Source organism: Polypterus senegalus, chromosome 8 (assembly GCF_016835505.1).
Source record: "Polypterus senegalus isolate Bchr_013 chromosome 8, ASM1683550v1, whole genome shotgun sequence".
NCBI lineage: Eukaryota > Metazoa > Chordata > Cladistia > Polypteriformes > Polypteridae > Polypterus > Polypterus senegalus.
This window is the reverse complement of record NC_053161.1, coordinates 41,644,675-41,661,224: the sequence shown is the minus strand read 5'-3', so window position 1 is coordinate 41,661,224 and position 16,550 is coordinate 41,644,675. Positions and strand designations below refer to the sequence as shown.

Genomic DNA, 16,550 nt, shown 5'->3' with positions numbered 1-16,550 from the left:
TTATTTTACTTTTTATTTAGGTACCTGTTGGAATCTATACTAATAAAAGGCAAAGCCCTCACTCACTCACTCACTCACTCACTCACTCATCACTAATTCTCCAACTTCCCATGTAGGTAGAAGGCTGAAATTTGGCAGGCTCATTCCTTACAGCTTACTTACAAAAGTTGGGCAGGTTTCATTTCGAAATTCTACGCCTAATGGTCATAACTGGAAGGTATTTTCCTCCATTAACTGTAATGGAGTTGAGCTGGAATGACGTGGGGGGCGGAGTTTCATGTGACATCATCACGCCTCTCACGTAATCACGTGAACTGACTGTCAACGCAGTGCGTAGAAAACCAGGAAGACCTCCAAAAAGCGCTTAAGAAAACATGCATTATATAATTGAGAAGGCAGCGAAACAATAAGAAGCGAGCGAGTGACATATACTACCATATTCATGAGTGCTGCTACCTCGGAAAGAAAGCAAGGTGTAAACCTAAACTTTAAATTAAGTTCATAGACAGGCTACCGCTGGCGTTTCACATGCCCACAGGTAATGCGGGATACAAGTTTAATGAGAGGACGCAGGATATAAACGAGAGTTTTGATCACTTTATAACTAAGTTAAAATTGTAGGTGAAGGGGTGTGCTTATGCAAATTCCGAGAGACTGTGTTTGTGGGGATTGACAGTTAAGGCGGTGGGGAGTCACGTCATCATCTCCCCTCCCATTCATCTCATTTGGCTCTGAGCTGAGCTCTGCAGCTAACGCCGTCTTCCGAAGCAACACGTCAAACTGCCACCAAATACTCACAGAAAAATCCACAAGTTAATACACACGCTGTCTCTATAGAGTTTCTCCACACTGAATCCTCCAGGCACTACTTACAAAAGGTTACATTGACAATCGTGTTACGTTATTTTTAAAATCTTTCCTTTTCTTAGCACAAGCACAGCTGAGAAGCTTCGATGCATGTGCTCCATAAGCGTTAAAAATAATGCATTTAATCACACTTTGCATTACAAGCAAAGGGAGCTTTTGTCAATGCATGATTTCCTGGTACACCAATTACATTGATCAGCGCATCCCGATTCATTTTACCCTCGCACCACCTTAGTTTGAGAAGAAGTATGAAAAATATGAGGTTAACACAGAAAAACAGATCACCAATTCAAGCTTTATGAATAATCGATTCGCCATCAATAATTGTTTTGGTAAAGCCATCCTCCTTCCATTTTATAATTTTTCCGCCATTAGCCATGATTAAATGAACGGTAAATAAAGTAAGAGCAAAGCGAGGGTGACTTATTTAGGCAGGCATATATATGACAGCAACACTCATGACAATGTCAATCATGTTACGTTATTATTAAAATGTTTCCTTTTCTTTTCATTACTTCTTTAACACACTACTTCTCGCTGTAGGGCGGGTATTTTGATATATATATATATGAATGACCTCCAAAGAGCGCTGAGACTTTTGATATCATGAACGTGTCTGCAAAAACTGTGGTCTCCTGCCCTGCAAAGTCGAGCAGCCAGCGTGCATAGCTGTGCTGGCCTTTGAGACGCTGACTGCGCTTCTGCCTTAAGTCAAAGTGAGCACTTTTAATTTTTTCATCCTCCCCTGCGCTATAGCCCAGACAAGTGCAAACACGGGACCCCTTTTCTACACCACGGCAAAATAATATTAAGGCGATTCACACTTTCTTTTGCATCTATACGATTACGAGGTCCTCAGCTCGGATTATGAAGACACGCACACGAGTAGAGGACTGACAGTGCCATCACAGCCGATTAATGGCGGGGACGTCTCACCAGTCTACACAAGACCCACCGCGACTGTCCTCAAAAGGCGATCATAACGTCAGCGAACACATCTCTCTATACTATATAAAAGAAAAAGGCAACTTTCCTTTCTTTACACCTTTTTTCCTTTTATCCCAAACCAAAGCCTTTCTCTCTTAACACTGCAGAGGACACAAAATAATTTTCTTTAATTGCCGGTAAGGCACATTACCACAGGCACAAATTTGAGCGTTCACATAGAAAATGTAATTTCTATACCACAGCCGTCGTTTAGCGCCTTTCAAAAGGGATCTACTACCGAGAGATGATCCATATACATTTTAGCTGCTGTTAGTTACTTACCTGTTGTGTTACACAGTCTTTAAAATGTAGTTTACCCAAACCACTCCAGTAGTGCTCAATGTACCTGTACTTCTTAAAACGTTAATGTTTTACTGTTTAATAACTTATAGACTATATTTTATTATTTCTCCCTTGCACTCAGTGACCAAAGCTATACACACACATATATAAAAGCTATACACACAAGTATATGTATGTGTATATATATGCATGTATGTGTATATATATATATATATATATATATATATATATATATATATATATATATATACACACACACACACACATACATACGTATACATATACATACACACATATATATAATTTGTGTGTGTGTATGTATGTATGTATGTGTGTGTATATATGATGTAGATAGGTATGTATATATATATATATGTAGATATGTAGATATGAAGATATGTATGTGTATATATATGTGTGTATATATATATATATATATATATATATATATATATATATATGTATGTATGTATGTATGTATATGTGTGTGTGTGTGTGTATATATATGACAGCAGCAATCCAAGCTGTGAGAAAACAGTAAAAGGAGGCGTGTCAGACGTCGTGGTACATTTTCTGATGCAGCTAGACGAAAAAAACTTTGTGACGCTGCCGCCAAATACACAAAACAATTACTTTGACAATCATGTTATATTATTTTTAAAATGTTTCCTTTTCTTTTTCGTACCTTCTTTAACACACTACTTGTCCGCTGCGAAGCGCGGGTATTCTGCTAGTCATAGATATTTTGAAGTAAGAAACAAATAGCAGTAGTAAAGGGGTCTATTTTTGCTGTCGTCGACCCCCAAATTTTTTTATTGAAACTATTAACCCCTACAAAGTTCAAATCGACCCCAGGGGGTTGATATTGACCACTTTGGGAACTCTTCATATACACCATGATTCATGCAAAATGATGACTGATTTTTTTTTTAATCGAGCACTGATTTCTATTCATTATTAGAACTTCAGAACAATCTTGATGAGAACAGGCCTTTCAGCCCCACAAACTCACCAATACTTTCTATGTAAAGTCTTACCTCAAATTCTAACCGGATTATGTACATTTCACGTTTTGGTGAAAGATCATATTTAAATCAGTTTTACAAATGGTGCAGATATTTCGTCAATAAGCGAATCTCTAAAAGTTCCAATAGTGCATGTGTTCCATGCATTAGATTTTGTGAATTCTTTTTGTTTGATCGCTCAGGAAGCACTTCTTTACATACAATGGGTCACTGCAGTCTGAAATAAACCATAAAGTCCTATTTGAAGCAAATGACTTGTCACTTGTAAAAAAGTATCAGGATGAGAAACTAGCCAGAGACAATTTAGCTAACCGCCAACCCAATTATGTTCTTATGGGAAAATGTTTTGAAAAAGATCATATCCTACACATTTTTCTGTCATTCTTTACATTATATACAATGTACAATACAATGTATGCATAATGTAATGCATATATTTAATAATTTTCTTTAGGACTTGAACTTGAAAAGTGTTTCCTTACCTTCTTTGCCAAGAATAGTGTATCTTCCTTGCCATTTTCTGATTTGAGACGGATGCGCTGGGATAACCTGGTCACTTGCTCATAAATCAGATCTTTTTCTAGTAATTTTTCCTCCTTTTCTGCCAGACGCATTTCAAGCTACAAATAATCAAATTGCAGGCTTTTGTGAACAACTTGTAGAAATTAAGCTGCTTACCATGCGTAAATATTTTTCAAGACTGTCTTGATGCCCTTTTATATATTGTCCAATAGAATAAGACATTCCTTACTAGTGCTATAAAATATGTTTGACTCTTGACTGATTTTCAGCCTTATTGCATATTTTTCAAGTGGATATAAGCACATTTTTGTGTAAAATCTAATGCTAGATGAAAAAGGCTATGAGTGAACAGATAGCACAAAATTAACAACTTGTTTAATTATGTATGAAAGAAAGTTATGGGATACCCAGCATGCAGCATGACCTCAAGTAATTTGGTGCTTTGTAGATGTCAACAGAATTTTCAACATCATCGATGAATGTCTTGCATTCGATTTCCTCTGACCCCACTAACTGATCTTCAAACTGCTCGTCATTGAGGACGTGCCTGATTTAATGGCTAACAAAAATAACTTCTTTAATCTTGGTATCGTTTACTCCTGGAAATACCTGTTTTAAATATCAAAATCATCAGTTCACTTCACTAGAACTAAATACTTATGAAGTAGCCAGTTCTTTTTAATGTAACTCTTTACCATGGCTGTCTCACATTCCAAGTAGCAGTACCACTACTTTTATATCACCACTGGTCTTCCAATTGTAGTTGTTGTACTGTACAGTACAGTATATGTTGTCATGCATGATCCCTTCAGAGTAATCATCAGGGCTCAAGAAAGGTAAGCAATCCCACCACGAGCCAGGAGAGGGCACCAACGTTAATGCAATTTACCTCTCTATCCACAGTCCTGAGGCTTCTAGACCAGAAGAGTCACTTCCACATCCTCCACCAAGTCCCACCCCTTCTGAAACCAGCAGATAAAAGGATCATGTCAACCAGAAGTGGCTGTTCATTCAGGACTGGGAGACTGACCTTACAACTAGGTACTCTCTTCATTTACTAACTTCACTGTTCTCATTTGCACCCTTGTGTGCCTGTTACTTGTAGATCCTGCAGTATTAAATGGAGTGTTCAGCTGACTCCCCACCATTTATTTATTAAATATGTGTTCTCTTTTCACAATTTATACTCATAAAATTTAAAGGTGATCCTTTAAACCCATACGATACAGCCAAAACTGTTCAGGAAGCAAAATCTTTACTGTCCAGTAATAGTTTCTTCTTAACACCTTCTCTTCTTACTCAGCCACATATACTGTACATTACAAAAGCACCGTGTATTTTGACACTGTGCTTTATAACTGTTTGTTCTTTCTTTATGACTCCTCAAGAAGTCTCTGCTCTGCCTCAGCCTGCCTGTTGATCATCCCTCCATTTCCCCGATGTGCCAAGACTGGACGATGCTTCTCCGTTCTTACTCCAAAGCTGTGGAATGATCTCCCTCTACCTATTTATTCAGCACACAATTTAGTTATGTTTAGGAATCATTTGAAAAGACATTCTTCATTAAGTCTTTTGATTTGCTTAGATTTTCTCAAACAGAGTAGCTGTTGTTGTAATGACAAAGTATTTAGGATACAGATTTTTGTCTTAGTCTAGTTGCTAGTTTAATTATGTAGTAGTTGTACTCCCTTGTGCTTGCTATTTTATCTTGTTCTCTGTTGCTTTGATGTTTGCACTTTCATTCTTGTATGTATTATAACTTACTTTGTGAGTTGCCTTGAAAAAAGGTGTCTGATAAATAAAAATGTTGCTAAAAGATATTTTCTACAGGGTAAACAGACCATTGCTGATCCTATCTAGTGTTAATAATTTCTTCAATATCAGAAGTGTATCTTTCTAAATATATTAATGTATTGCGTCTCCCATTTAAAATTGAATGCTGTGCACTAAAGACATAAATTACCCCTACCAAATATGCACTTTAGAAAAGTCATTAGGTTAAGCTCTGCCATGCATAAATTACCGTTCATGTTTGAGTGCTGCAATGTTAGACAAATGTTTTTTTTTTAAATTACTAGCCAAGTAGTTTGCTGTTTACAGAAAACTTGGATCACACATAACTGCATAAATGAGAAAAATTCATGTTTTTTGGTTTTTGTTTTTCCAAAGAACAGGAATTAAATGAAAATGTATTTTGCCTTCTGGCCTGCTCACAACTCTTTTTTTTTAATAACTGTTGGAACTTGCGGTTGTTTTCTGAAATGATCACACACACCACCGGAGATCAGGGCAGGGCTCTTTAGTTCTTGGCGTACGCTAGCATTCATCCCCTTGTGAACTAATTCTTCCACAGAAACTGAAAAAATCATCTGTGTATGGAAATGAATCTACTCCTTTCAAGGAGGTCTATTTGTCTACAAGTTTTGGTTACAGTTCAATTAAAATACATCATTTCATGTGCTATGTTAGGAGAGCAAATAAACACAGTAGCAAAGCACCAATCGGTCACTAAACATATACCACCATGTTTTCTTCTTTTAAACCTCTAATGATGCATATTTGACTATTGGGGTGGCACAGTAAATATGCCTGTTGTATTACCACTCCAGTACCCTTAGATTTTGTTTTGCCCTAATAAATTTGCGTGTGTGTGTGTGTGAAGATCATACATATTTACTGTACCTATGTAGCGTTTCTCAGTGATATACTTGTTGAATCAATTAGGAACTCTAATATGGCCGTGTGTGTGTGTGCCTTGGATTGGCATTCTATTCAGGGTTGGTTTCTGAAACTTAATGCTGCCAGTCTACTCTCCATTTCTAAAGCAAGACTACTGATGAATACAACACGTGTATTTGTATATGTTTGAAGCTATGTATAATGGGTCAACTTAAATCAATGTGTTTTGTTTTATATCAGATTGAAAACTGATTGAATTATCACAAAACTGCCATTAGATACAAAGTGTAGTCTGCCTATAGAAATATTGATGACACATGTTCTTTTATACATTTTTTACAATGGAACTCGAGGTCTACAGCTGCTCCATGTGATTTGTGGCTTACTCTAGAATTTTATAACAGCAGCCTCAGACCAAGTGGGACATTTTAGAAAAATGGTTTTGGCTTTCTGACACTGCTTAATTGATGCCTATAGTTGTCATTTGATCAAGTGACTTTTGTCATTTGCCAGCAAGATGGCAATTTATATAAAACAAAGCACTTGCACCTTAAGGTGTTAGAAATATTCCGCTTAAAAAAGCTTTATGCAGAGAAATCCAAATATTTGAGAATATCAATAAACTATTACAATTCTCTAATAAAAATATAGAGCTGTAAAAAAAAGTCTATGTACTGTGATACCCTGCATTCTTTAAGACACAGGAACCAATGGAAAGCAGAACTTTGTTTCAGTGCTATCAATGGATTTAAGTTGTCTAACATGGTTCAAGTTTATACACCACACCTGTCCATTTTTCAAGATACGTTACCTCTTCAATTTTCTTGGTGAGCTGTGGAGGTGACATATCTTTTCCCTCAAGGATTCTGGTTCGGCTCTCTTTACTGGGATCCTCCAATGTCTTTTCCAGCTCTAATGTTCTGTCTTGACACTGGGACAACTGTGAAAGAATAATGAGAAGCAAAAAGGCTGAAATTTGGTGTTTAAAAAAGGGAACCACAAAAGCAAATACTGTTCTGAAATGTTTTTTTTTCACAATAAGAAAACAGAATTACTGTTTCTGTTTGACAAGTAAAGAAAATTAAACTGGGTAGCATAAGCAGTTTTTATTTTTACTATGCAATATGATACCTGCCAAATCTCCACTTCTTTCAATCCTCCTTTTTTTGCTCTGGTCATTTATTTATTTGCATTTCAAACAGCCTAGTATACTTTCCACTGTTTGGTGTATTATATTATTTGATTAGTGTTTCTGTTTGTCTTATCTAGATGAAGATCTCTCATCACAACATTATGAATCTTGACCACATAACACAGAGGGCCGTATCTTAAAGAAAAAATAGACATCTGAAATAATAAGAATCAACTCTTCTATTTGGAATAGTTGGACTGTTTATTATTTTATTCAGTTGTCTGAAATTGATTAGATTTTTTTCAATGTGTGCCTTATTTTACACCTTATTTTTGCTTCATGTTTTCAATGTTTGCTCCTCAAGAGCTAGCTTTAAGCATGCACTCTCATCAGTCCACAACTTTAATTGCATTCCCACACATAGAGATGACCAATATTGAGATTTGTTTATTCTTTTTTAGGCACAGAACTTGGTGAAACCATCGGATCCAGCAGCCTCAATGTCAATTAAAATGTGTGTACTTACAAAACAAGAAGAAAGAACTGTGAAACCTAGTAACTCCGCAAATTACACATGGTAAGAATCTAATTGACTTGCAAACATCTGCACTCTAGACAGAAAAGGCTTGGATATTAATGAGTAGCAATGTACTTGATTTATCTCTTAAACAAGTTTTCAAAAATACACTTCATCGTCTAACAGTTTGGGTGTATTTTTAGCAATATGATCACAGTGACTATGAATCTATAGTTTTAGAATTGCATTTCATCCAAATACTAGAAAAATGCACAACCAGTTGTGGACAACAGTAAAGAATAAGAACTGGGTGAGGAGGTGGCTATGGCAGGGGTCTTGTAATATAAAAGTATCACCAGTTCTGACTGGCCCTTTTTCCAGAAAAGAATATAAATTTATCACCATAGTGACAAAAGATGCAATTCATTTGCTTTTCTTTTGTCAACTTCTTACTTAGTACTATGTTTGCAAAACAAATCAGGCACATTTGTATGACTTTGCAACTTCCTGGTGTTGTAAAGTGATTAGAATGTATTCATAGGGTTATAAGGACATTACTTTCATATGTACAGAGTACAGTGAAATTCTTACTTACAAGTGCTAATCAACATGCTACACATCACTACTTTCCTGTACCATGTTCAGTAAATAATACTACCTTCCATCAAAAACTACTGTTTATGCATGATGTTGCCTTTCCCTATAGGCTAAAAGTGTCTAGCAGCAGAAAAGCACTCTCAGGTTGATCATAAAATTCCTTAGTGTTTTTCGTACAAGGCTGTTGTTAGATAGGCAGAAAGATGAATGTGGGATGGTCTGAAAGCGGCACTGTTTCATTAATAACAGGTTTCCTCACATTTGGTAGTCTTTGTGGCTTCATCAGATAACATACTTGTGCAGTGCACTTAAGTAACAAAGGTGGAATAACTACTGTAAAACATAAGGTTCAAGACAATTTTGCATCTTTACAGACCTGTAAATATGCATTAGCAAGCAAGCCTGATGACAGCATGATTCACAGATGAATCTTGTTACATTATGCAAATATAAACAAAGCATCCATATTTTGCCATCACTCTCTAACAAACCATTTTACTAGAAGTCAGAATGTCCCATCAGTCCCTGTCACTGACAGAGGACACCCAACAACAGAGACATGAAGAGTGTATCAGGCCTATGTAAACACCAGACAATGAATGTCCTTGCCTTTTTAAAAGTCTCTATGACAGCAAAATTCCACTTCTTAAAGAAAAGCATTTTGCAAAACAGTAGGTAAGAGGCTTGATTGTTTTAGCCAATGGTTTAGATTTATTTATTTATAGTTTTATGATTTACTTAGCATGCTGATCCACTCGAGATGATTGTGTCACATTACAATCATTTTTTGATCACTAACTACTATGTCCTGTTGCAGATAAGAAGCATTTATCTGAGGAATACAGTTAAGGGTAGGGGTAAATACAGCACCATCTAAAGGTAGACAGTGGAACTGCAAACTGCCTACTGTCTGATAACATTAAGGGGTGGGAGAGGTGGCTGGTGCAGGCAAGTGTCATTTATTTCTACATTTCTGAAACATTCTTCTTACTTAAATTTAAGGTAAACAATTCAGGCATCTACAGAGATTTATGGACAATAGAGAAAAGCCAAGCAAAATGACACCTTTTATTGGCTAACTAAAAAGATTACAATATACAAGCTTCTGAGGCAACTCTGGCCCCTTCTTCAGGCAAGATGTAATACAGAAACTGAAGTTCCCTGTGTTTATATCCACACACTAGGACAAGAAACAACAATGGTAAATCTTTAAATGAAAAATCTTAAATGTAAAAAATTAATAGGTTCATTCAGGCTAAGATTAATTTAACAAGAGAGAGAAGAACAACATATGGTCAAGATCTTTAGATAAGATAACTGTCCAACAAAGAAGGACTTTGTTTAGTTAGCCAATAAAAGGTGTCATTTTGCTTGGCATTTCTCTACATTCATAATGGCTAACACGGTACAACACCCTAGTACTAAGGACAATAGAAAAAAAGAAAACAAAATAAATTAGTGAAGGTCTTTGGCACTTTTCTGCATGGCTACTTGCAAAACAAAATCAGATATTGTTTTTTTAATAAGTTTGACAAGCTCTGAAATTAAAATAAGAATGAAAATAATGAATTCCAAAAATAGAAAATCTGTTATGCCAGAATTATACTTTGTATCTCTCATTCAGCTAACACATTTTATAAGCATAATAATGTTTTCCTAAAATGCACATTGTTTCTTAAATTTCTAGAGCAGGACCCATCCATCCATTTTCTAAAACCACTTTATTCATTACGGAGATAGAATCTCAGCAGCATTGAGCAGAAACCAGACCTGCATGTGGTGATAGTTTGTCATTCAGACACACATACACAGTCAATGCCATAGTTCTAGGTATTTTGTTTGATTTAGAATGAGACAGAATTACCCAGTACAACCCAAGCAGACATAGGGAGAACATATAGACAGAAACAGGCCTGAGAATCAGGCTCTGGTCCTTTGGTCCTTTCAGCTCAGAGAGACTCCAAAAGTTCAATTCAGTGAAGCTGCTGTTTTGTATGTGTCTACTTTACTACTGTCAGTTTTATTTCTTAAACAGTTACAATAACAATATACAGCATAGCCTAAATGAAATGAAAACACAAGCCTCATCTGAAAATGTCAGTGCAGTGGGAAGCAGGACAAGTTTGTTGCATGGCAACACGTTAAAGTAAAACAAATGTAGCAGCTAATACTCTGCAAGTGAAAGTTGTAAACTCGTGAGCTGCAAGTTCAAAGAAGTTCACCAATTTGCAAATCTTGCTTTACTCCCCTCCAGAGCTGTATGAGCTCCAGCATGTCTTCTGGGACACTGATTCAGCTGTGTTTCCAAATTTGCAGACGAGAGGCTGTGGAAATTATGACAAAAGGTCATTTAACAAATGTGATCTGTTTAGAAATGTCAGTGTTGAAATGAAATATAATCCACTTTCTATGATTTTAAAGTCAAGATGACTGAAACAAAAGCTGATCACTTTATCCATCAAGTTATATCAGAAAAGAATTTTGAAAAGACTGAATTTTAGCTATGCTAGTTTGCACATTTTATTTTTTTTCACATTTTTATGTAACATTGCTGTTATATCTTTGCAAAAGGACAAAGGTCCAAGTCTTTAGAGTCCTGGTGCTTCCTGTCTTGCTATATGGATGCGAGACATGGACGCTATCCAGTGACCTGAGATGAAGACTGGACTCCTTTGGTACTGTGTCTCTTTGGAGAATTCTTGAATACCGCTGGTTTGACTTTGTGTCGAATGAGTGGTTGCTCATGGAGTCCCAAATGAGGCACATTACCTGCATTGTGAGGGAGCGTCAGTTAAGGCACTACGACCATGTGGTGCGTTTCCCAGAGGATGATCCGGCTCGTAAGATCCTCATTGTTGAGGACCCGAGTGGCTGGATCAGGCCAAGGGGATGCCCACGTAACACCTGGTTGTGGCAGATAAAGGGTAATTTCTAGAGGGTGGGACTGGACCTATTGTCTGCCTGGGGAGTTGCCTACTGGGATCCCTAGCTGTTTCGTCGTGTGGTGGGTGTGGCAACATGCTGTACCAGTGCATGCTCCCTAACCTGACCTGACCTGACCTGTTACTGTTCAGTTTCATTATTTTGAAGAAATATTATTATATTAAAAAGCAGTTTGATATGGCAGTAGGTGTTACAGCTGCACTACAAATCACATGGTTAAAGGCTAGAATCCCATCACTGGTTTACTGTGTGATCCCCTTGCATGTCAGGTTTTCTATGGGTAAAAGTTTATATTTTAATACAATATAAACTAACTCTGAGTTAATGACCAGTGCTGCTGTTTATCAGAAAGCTATAAAAGTTTGGAGCACACAAATGCGGTAAAGAGACTCTTAAGACTTGTCTCTTTTCGTTGAAGAAAATAATTTATGAATGTTTAAATATCACCAAATGTTCTGAACATGCAAAAATCAATGTTTTAGGGTCTATTTGTAAACTGAAAAAAACAACAAATTCATGGTAGTTATGTACATCTGGAGAATGTTAAAAAGAAAACAGTTGGCCTTAGTTCAGTTTATTGTTTACAGGCATGCTGAAAAAAATATGGTTTATTTAAAATGTAAATCACTACAAGAATTTTTACTATATTCAATGCATGCTAAAACTCTCTCCCTTCATATGTTTTGACTCTTGGAAACCTAAACCTTTATGTACACTGCATTAACTCATTATGTTTTTAAAGGGAGTTAGAATGCCTGTTCTTGCTGGGCCAATCAAAGGTCAAAGGCAAACTATTGGTTCGGCTGTATATCCATATGTTTTGTTTTCTTTCTCCCTTTTTTGTATTAACTCGACCAAGGCAATTGGACATATCTTCAAACCCGCTTGATCATTAAAACTATTAATAGGTTGATAAATTAATGTAAACTCTTTTACTGTTCAGTCTACAGAGTTCATTTTAGCCTATTAAGAAAACAGCTGGCACCTTTCTTTTGGCCCTGTACATACCAGATGCTGCTAATATGGCAGGCAGTGTGGTTCAGTGGTTAAGGCTTTGGACTTCAAACTCTGAGGTTGTAGGTTCAAATCCTGGCACTGACACTGTGTGACCATGAGCAAATCACTTCACCTGCCTGTGCCCCAATTGGGAAAGAAATGTAACCAATTGTACCTCATATGTTGTAAGTCAATTTGGATACAGACATCAGTCAAATTAAGAAATATAAGTGTAATAACTGCTGTAAAAAAATAACTTTATTATATTTTTTTTTTGGGTGGCACGGTGGCGCAGTGGGTAGCCCCTGCTGCCTCGCAGTTAGGAGACCCGGGTTCGTTTCCCGGGTCCTCCTTGCGTAGAGTTTGCATGTTCTCCCCGTGTCTGCGTGGGTTTCCTTTGGGTACTCCGGTTTCCTCCAACAGTCCAAAGACATGCAGGTTAGGTGCATTGCCGATCCTAAGTTGTCCCTAGTGTGTGCTTGGTGTGTGTGTGTGCCCTGCGGTGGGTTGGCGCCCTGCCTGGGGTTTGTTTCCTGCCTTGCACCCTGCGTTGGCTGGCATTGGCTCCAGCAGACCCCCATGACCCTGTGTTAGGATATAGCGGGTTGGATAATGACTGACTGACTTAAATGACTATATTTTTTAAAGTGTGTTATGCTCATATATCACTTTAAAATAAATTACATTGAAATATAAAGTATATGAAATATAAGATCTAAATGATTTTTTTTAATATATTCTGCTCAAATAAATATGTCATAGTAGTACTTAATAAACTCAATCTTGGCTTCATGGTTTTCTCAATACCGTGATTTTCATTTATTGTGTTCTATTCTCAGGCTAAACTAGCAAAAGTCTAACATGGGTGTTGCAAAATCCTACACATTCCATGTAACTAAGTAAATTAAAGTCCTGTCTCCTTATGTTCTGCATTTCTGTTAATCGTATTGGTAAGTGTGGCCTACTGTTCGGAGGAGAACCTGAGTGTGGCATTTGTATATGCAGGTATTTACAAGATTTTTTTCTTGATCTATTATAAATTATTTCACTTACTTTTTAATTGACACCATTTTTATATTAATACTTAATGCTGAAGGGACAATTCTAAAAAAACAGATGGCTTTTTGTGGTTTTTAAGTTAATTTACAAGAAAGAAAGAAAGCTGCATTCCTTTGACCAGCCTCCCATGGAGCAGCAGACCTGCTTTGTGGCTTGCTGTATGACTCTTGGTGAAGTCATTCATTTTTTTTTTCTTGTTTTTTTTTTAGAACTAAGGGTAATCAAAATCAAAACATTGGCTTTTTTAATGCTTTAAAAAAATGAGAGAAAAAGGAAAAAATAAAACATAGTTTTGCTTGAACAAAGCTGCAAAATGGCTGGTTAATCACATAACAACACTATACAACAGTCAAGTAAGCGATGGCAGTGTTAATGCAGATGAGACCATTATTACAGACTCGGGTGTAAACACCTCAAAAGAGGTTTCAACAACAACAACAACAACATTTATTTATATAGCACATTTTCATACAAACAGTAGCTCAAAGTGCTTTACATATTAAAGAATATAAAAATGAAAGACACAATTATAAAACAAAATAAATCAATTTTCAGAAACACGCATGGAAGTTTGCTGGTTTGTTTTGCAAGGTCAGATGTCTAAAAACTGCCTGTAAACTGATAAGAAATTGTAATTAGGAAGGTACTCTCCAAATGACCTAAAGAAGAAACTGTTAGAACGTGGTTTCTACCAAAGTGATTTCACCCTGCATAAATTTCAAGATGACTATTGTATATTAGTAAATGGAAGTATTTTAGCTGAAAATACTGCTATTCACCAATATGGGAGAGGCAGTGTAGCCAGTCATTTGCAGCAAACTTTTTGTAGTAGCGAAGATTTAAATGCGGGAACCGTGAAAGATACAGTTGTACATGCTGTACTTCATTTGGAATAGAGTGGATCATAATTTTGAATCTCAGCTCTAATATAATGAATGTACAGAAGGATGTCAATGTATATGTTCTTTCTGTAATGGTGTAATGATGCACACTGATGAATAGATTGCAGCGACCATTCACAAAAAGCATGCAGTGACAAGTGTGTGGTGGCTTGCAACATACATGTTGGATAGACAACTGCACCTTAAGTATCTGAGGAGCACAGTGCCACTTAATATAGTGCCTTCCTTTTAAACATAGGAGTCTCATAGCCATGCAGCTTCGGCTACACTCACACACACAGTCTTTAACAGCACAGGCAGACGAGAACTGATTGGTATACGATAAAAAAAGAAAAGTGTATACGATACACTTTTGGGAGGCTGCTGTAATTTTCTGGCTATGTTACAAATATTTAAGCTACAAATACTTGAAAGATGACTAAAAGTGTTGCTTTAAACAGAAAACAAGTAATATAGTCAGTGCAAGCCCTGTCATCTGATGCAAAAACAGTTTTACTAACTCATAGTGTCTCAGGGTGAAGGTTATACAGCTCCACTTTAGTTCAAATCTGAGCGGGTAGCATTTACTGTAATATTACAGGGACAATAATGCTGCAGTTTAGCTATTGGAAGGCCATGTCTGCATCTTCATGCCTATTATCCTAATACAAACACATTTTGGTTTTGATTTTACAGAGTATATGGTTTAGAAAGTTATTGACATTTGCTCTTCTATCTTAAAGAGCTGCTGTATTTGTCGTGTGGTTTTCTTTTCACAGTAACAGTATTAAACATCTTACAAGATTACTCTCTCTCTATTGCTGGAGCTAAAGACAAAACTATGTGGATGCAAGCTTCCTATGGTTTAAGGGATGGCAATCTTCTGATTATATGGTGTTTTTGCTGCTCATTTGTCATGTAAGCTTTTCCCAGTGAGATGCTGGAGCCCAACTTAGCCCACTTTAGTGACTGCTTGTCTGCATCTCACAGCAGTTACTGAAAATGAATGGCAGCATTCTGGAATTTGCAAGGTCTTAACTATTGTAAAAGGCATCAGAATTGTTTTTGACAGTTTTTATGAGGATGACAGTGAAAACGGCTTGTAGTATCATACTATATGGCATTGGTCCAATGAAGTGGACTGTCCACAAATGTATTTTTCCTCTGAAGAACTGTTTATAAGTCTTGAGAGCCTTGCTTTTTCATGTTTGGCTCTGCTGCTTTACAGTTTGTTATTAATAGTTTGGTGCAGGATAAGTCTGGTGAAAACTTGTAATAGAACACAGACACACAGCAAGCACATGATCACTGCTACATGACAGACAATTAAAGTAAATATGAAAGAACTGGTCATAAACTTTTTATATAACCTCTAGGATCCAGATGATTAAAGGTTAGGAACATTTTGTAGGAAACAAAGAGTATTGAGTCCACAGAACAATCCATAAACACGTATTAGACGTTTGCAGGTGAGTTCAAAGGTAATGTTTTCTGAAATTATTATTTTAAGCTGATTATTCAATTTGGTATTTATGGTATGTATTAATTGGTCCTTATAAATAATCTAGATTGTTTTTAACTTCTTTCTAGTAATGAGAGGAACAGTCAAAACAAAAATATTGCATGATTGTCGATAACTTATATTTGGCAATACCATTGGGATGTCAAGACCGCTAGAATTAAAAGGGATTTTTTTTATATCTGTAAATTGTTTTACCTGTGCTTTTATACATATGTACATCCGTGCAACAGTAACTATGATATATGCATAGTGCATAGTACCAATAAAGATTACTTCATTTTTTTCACGCTGTTACTAAAGTAAGAGTTATGTGCTTTAATTGTATGAAGACGCTTTTGAAGAACCTGATGATGAATGCTATTAATACTGAATAATGATATAAAATAAATAAAGAAAGACAGACTGATAATATTCCAAACAATGTGCTCTGATTTTCTTAAGGTTCAAGCAATTTTTATATGTTGAAAGGTTTCAAAGACAAGCTACAGCATCTTTACAGCAAATGACACACAGACATCAT

General features: G+C 36.4%; 1 protein-coding gene and 1 long non-coding RNA gene across 3 annotated transcripts in view; one reads left to right on the top strand and one right to left on the bottom strand.

Annotated features, from left to right (window-relative positions):
- Positions 1-16,550, bottom strand: part of ccdc146 (coiled-coil domain containing 146) — a 152,738-nt gene that overhangs the window by 11,996 nt on the left and 124,192 nt on the right. For both annotated transcript variants that reach the window (XM_039761027.1, XM_039761028.1), the window contains 2 exons: positions 7,195-7,323; positions 3,665-3,802 (listed from right to left, as the gene is read on the bottom strand). In XM_039761027.1, coding sequence (XP_039616961.1) covers positions 3,665-3,802; positions 7,195-7,323 — 267 coding nt within the window. The remainder of the gene's footprint in view (positions 1-3,664; positions 3,803-7,194; positions 7,324-16,550) is intronic.
- On the top strand, positions 4,667-16,548 carry LOC120533916. Its single transcript, XR_005634649.1, has 3 exons — positions 4,667-4,745; positions 7,977-8,092; positions 16,472-16,548. It is a non-coding gene; the product is annotated as an uncharacterized LOC120533916 (long non-coding RNA).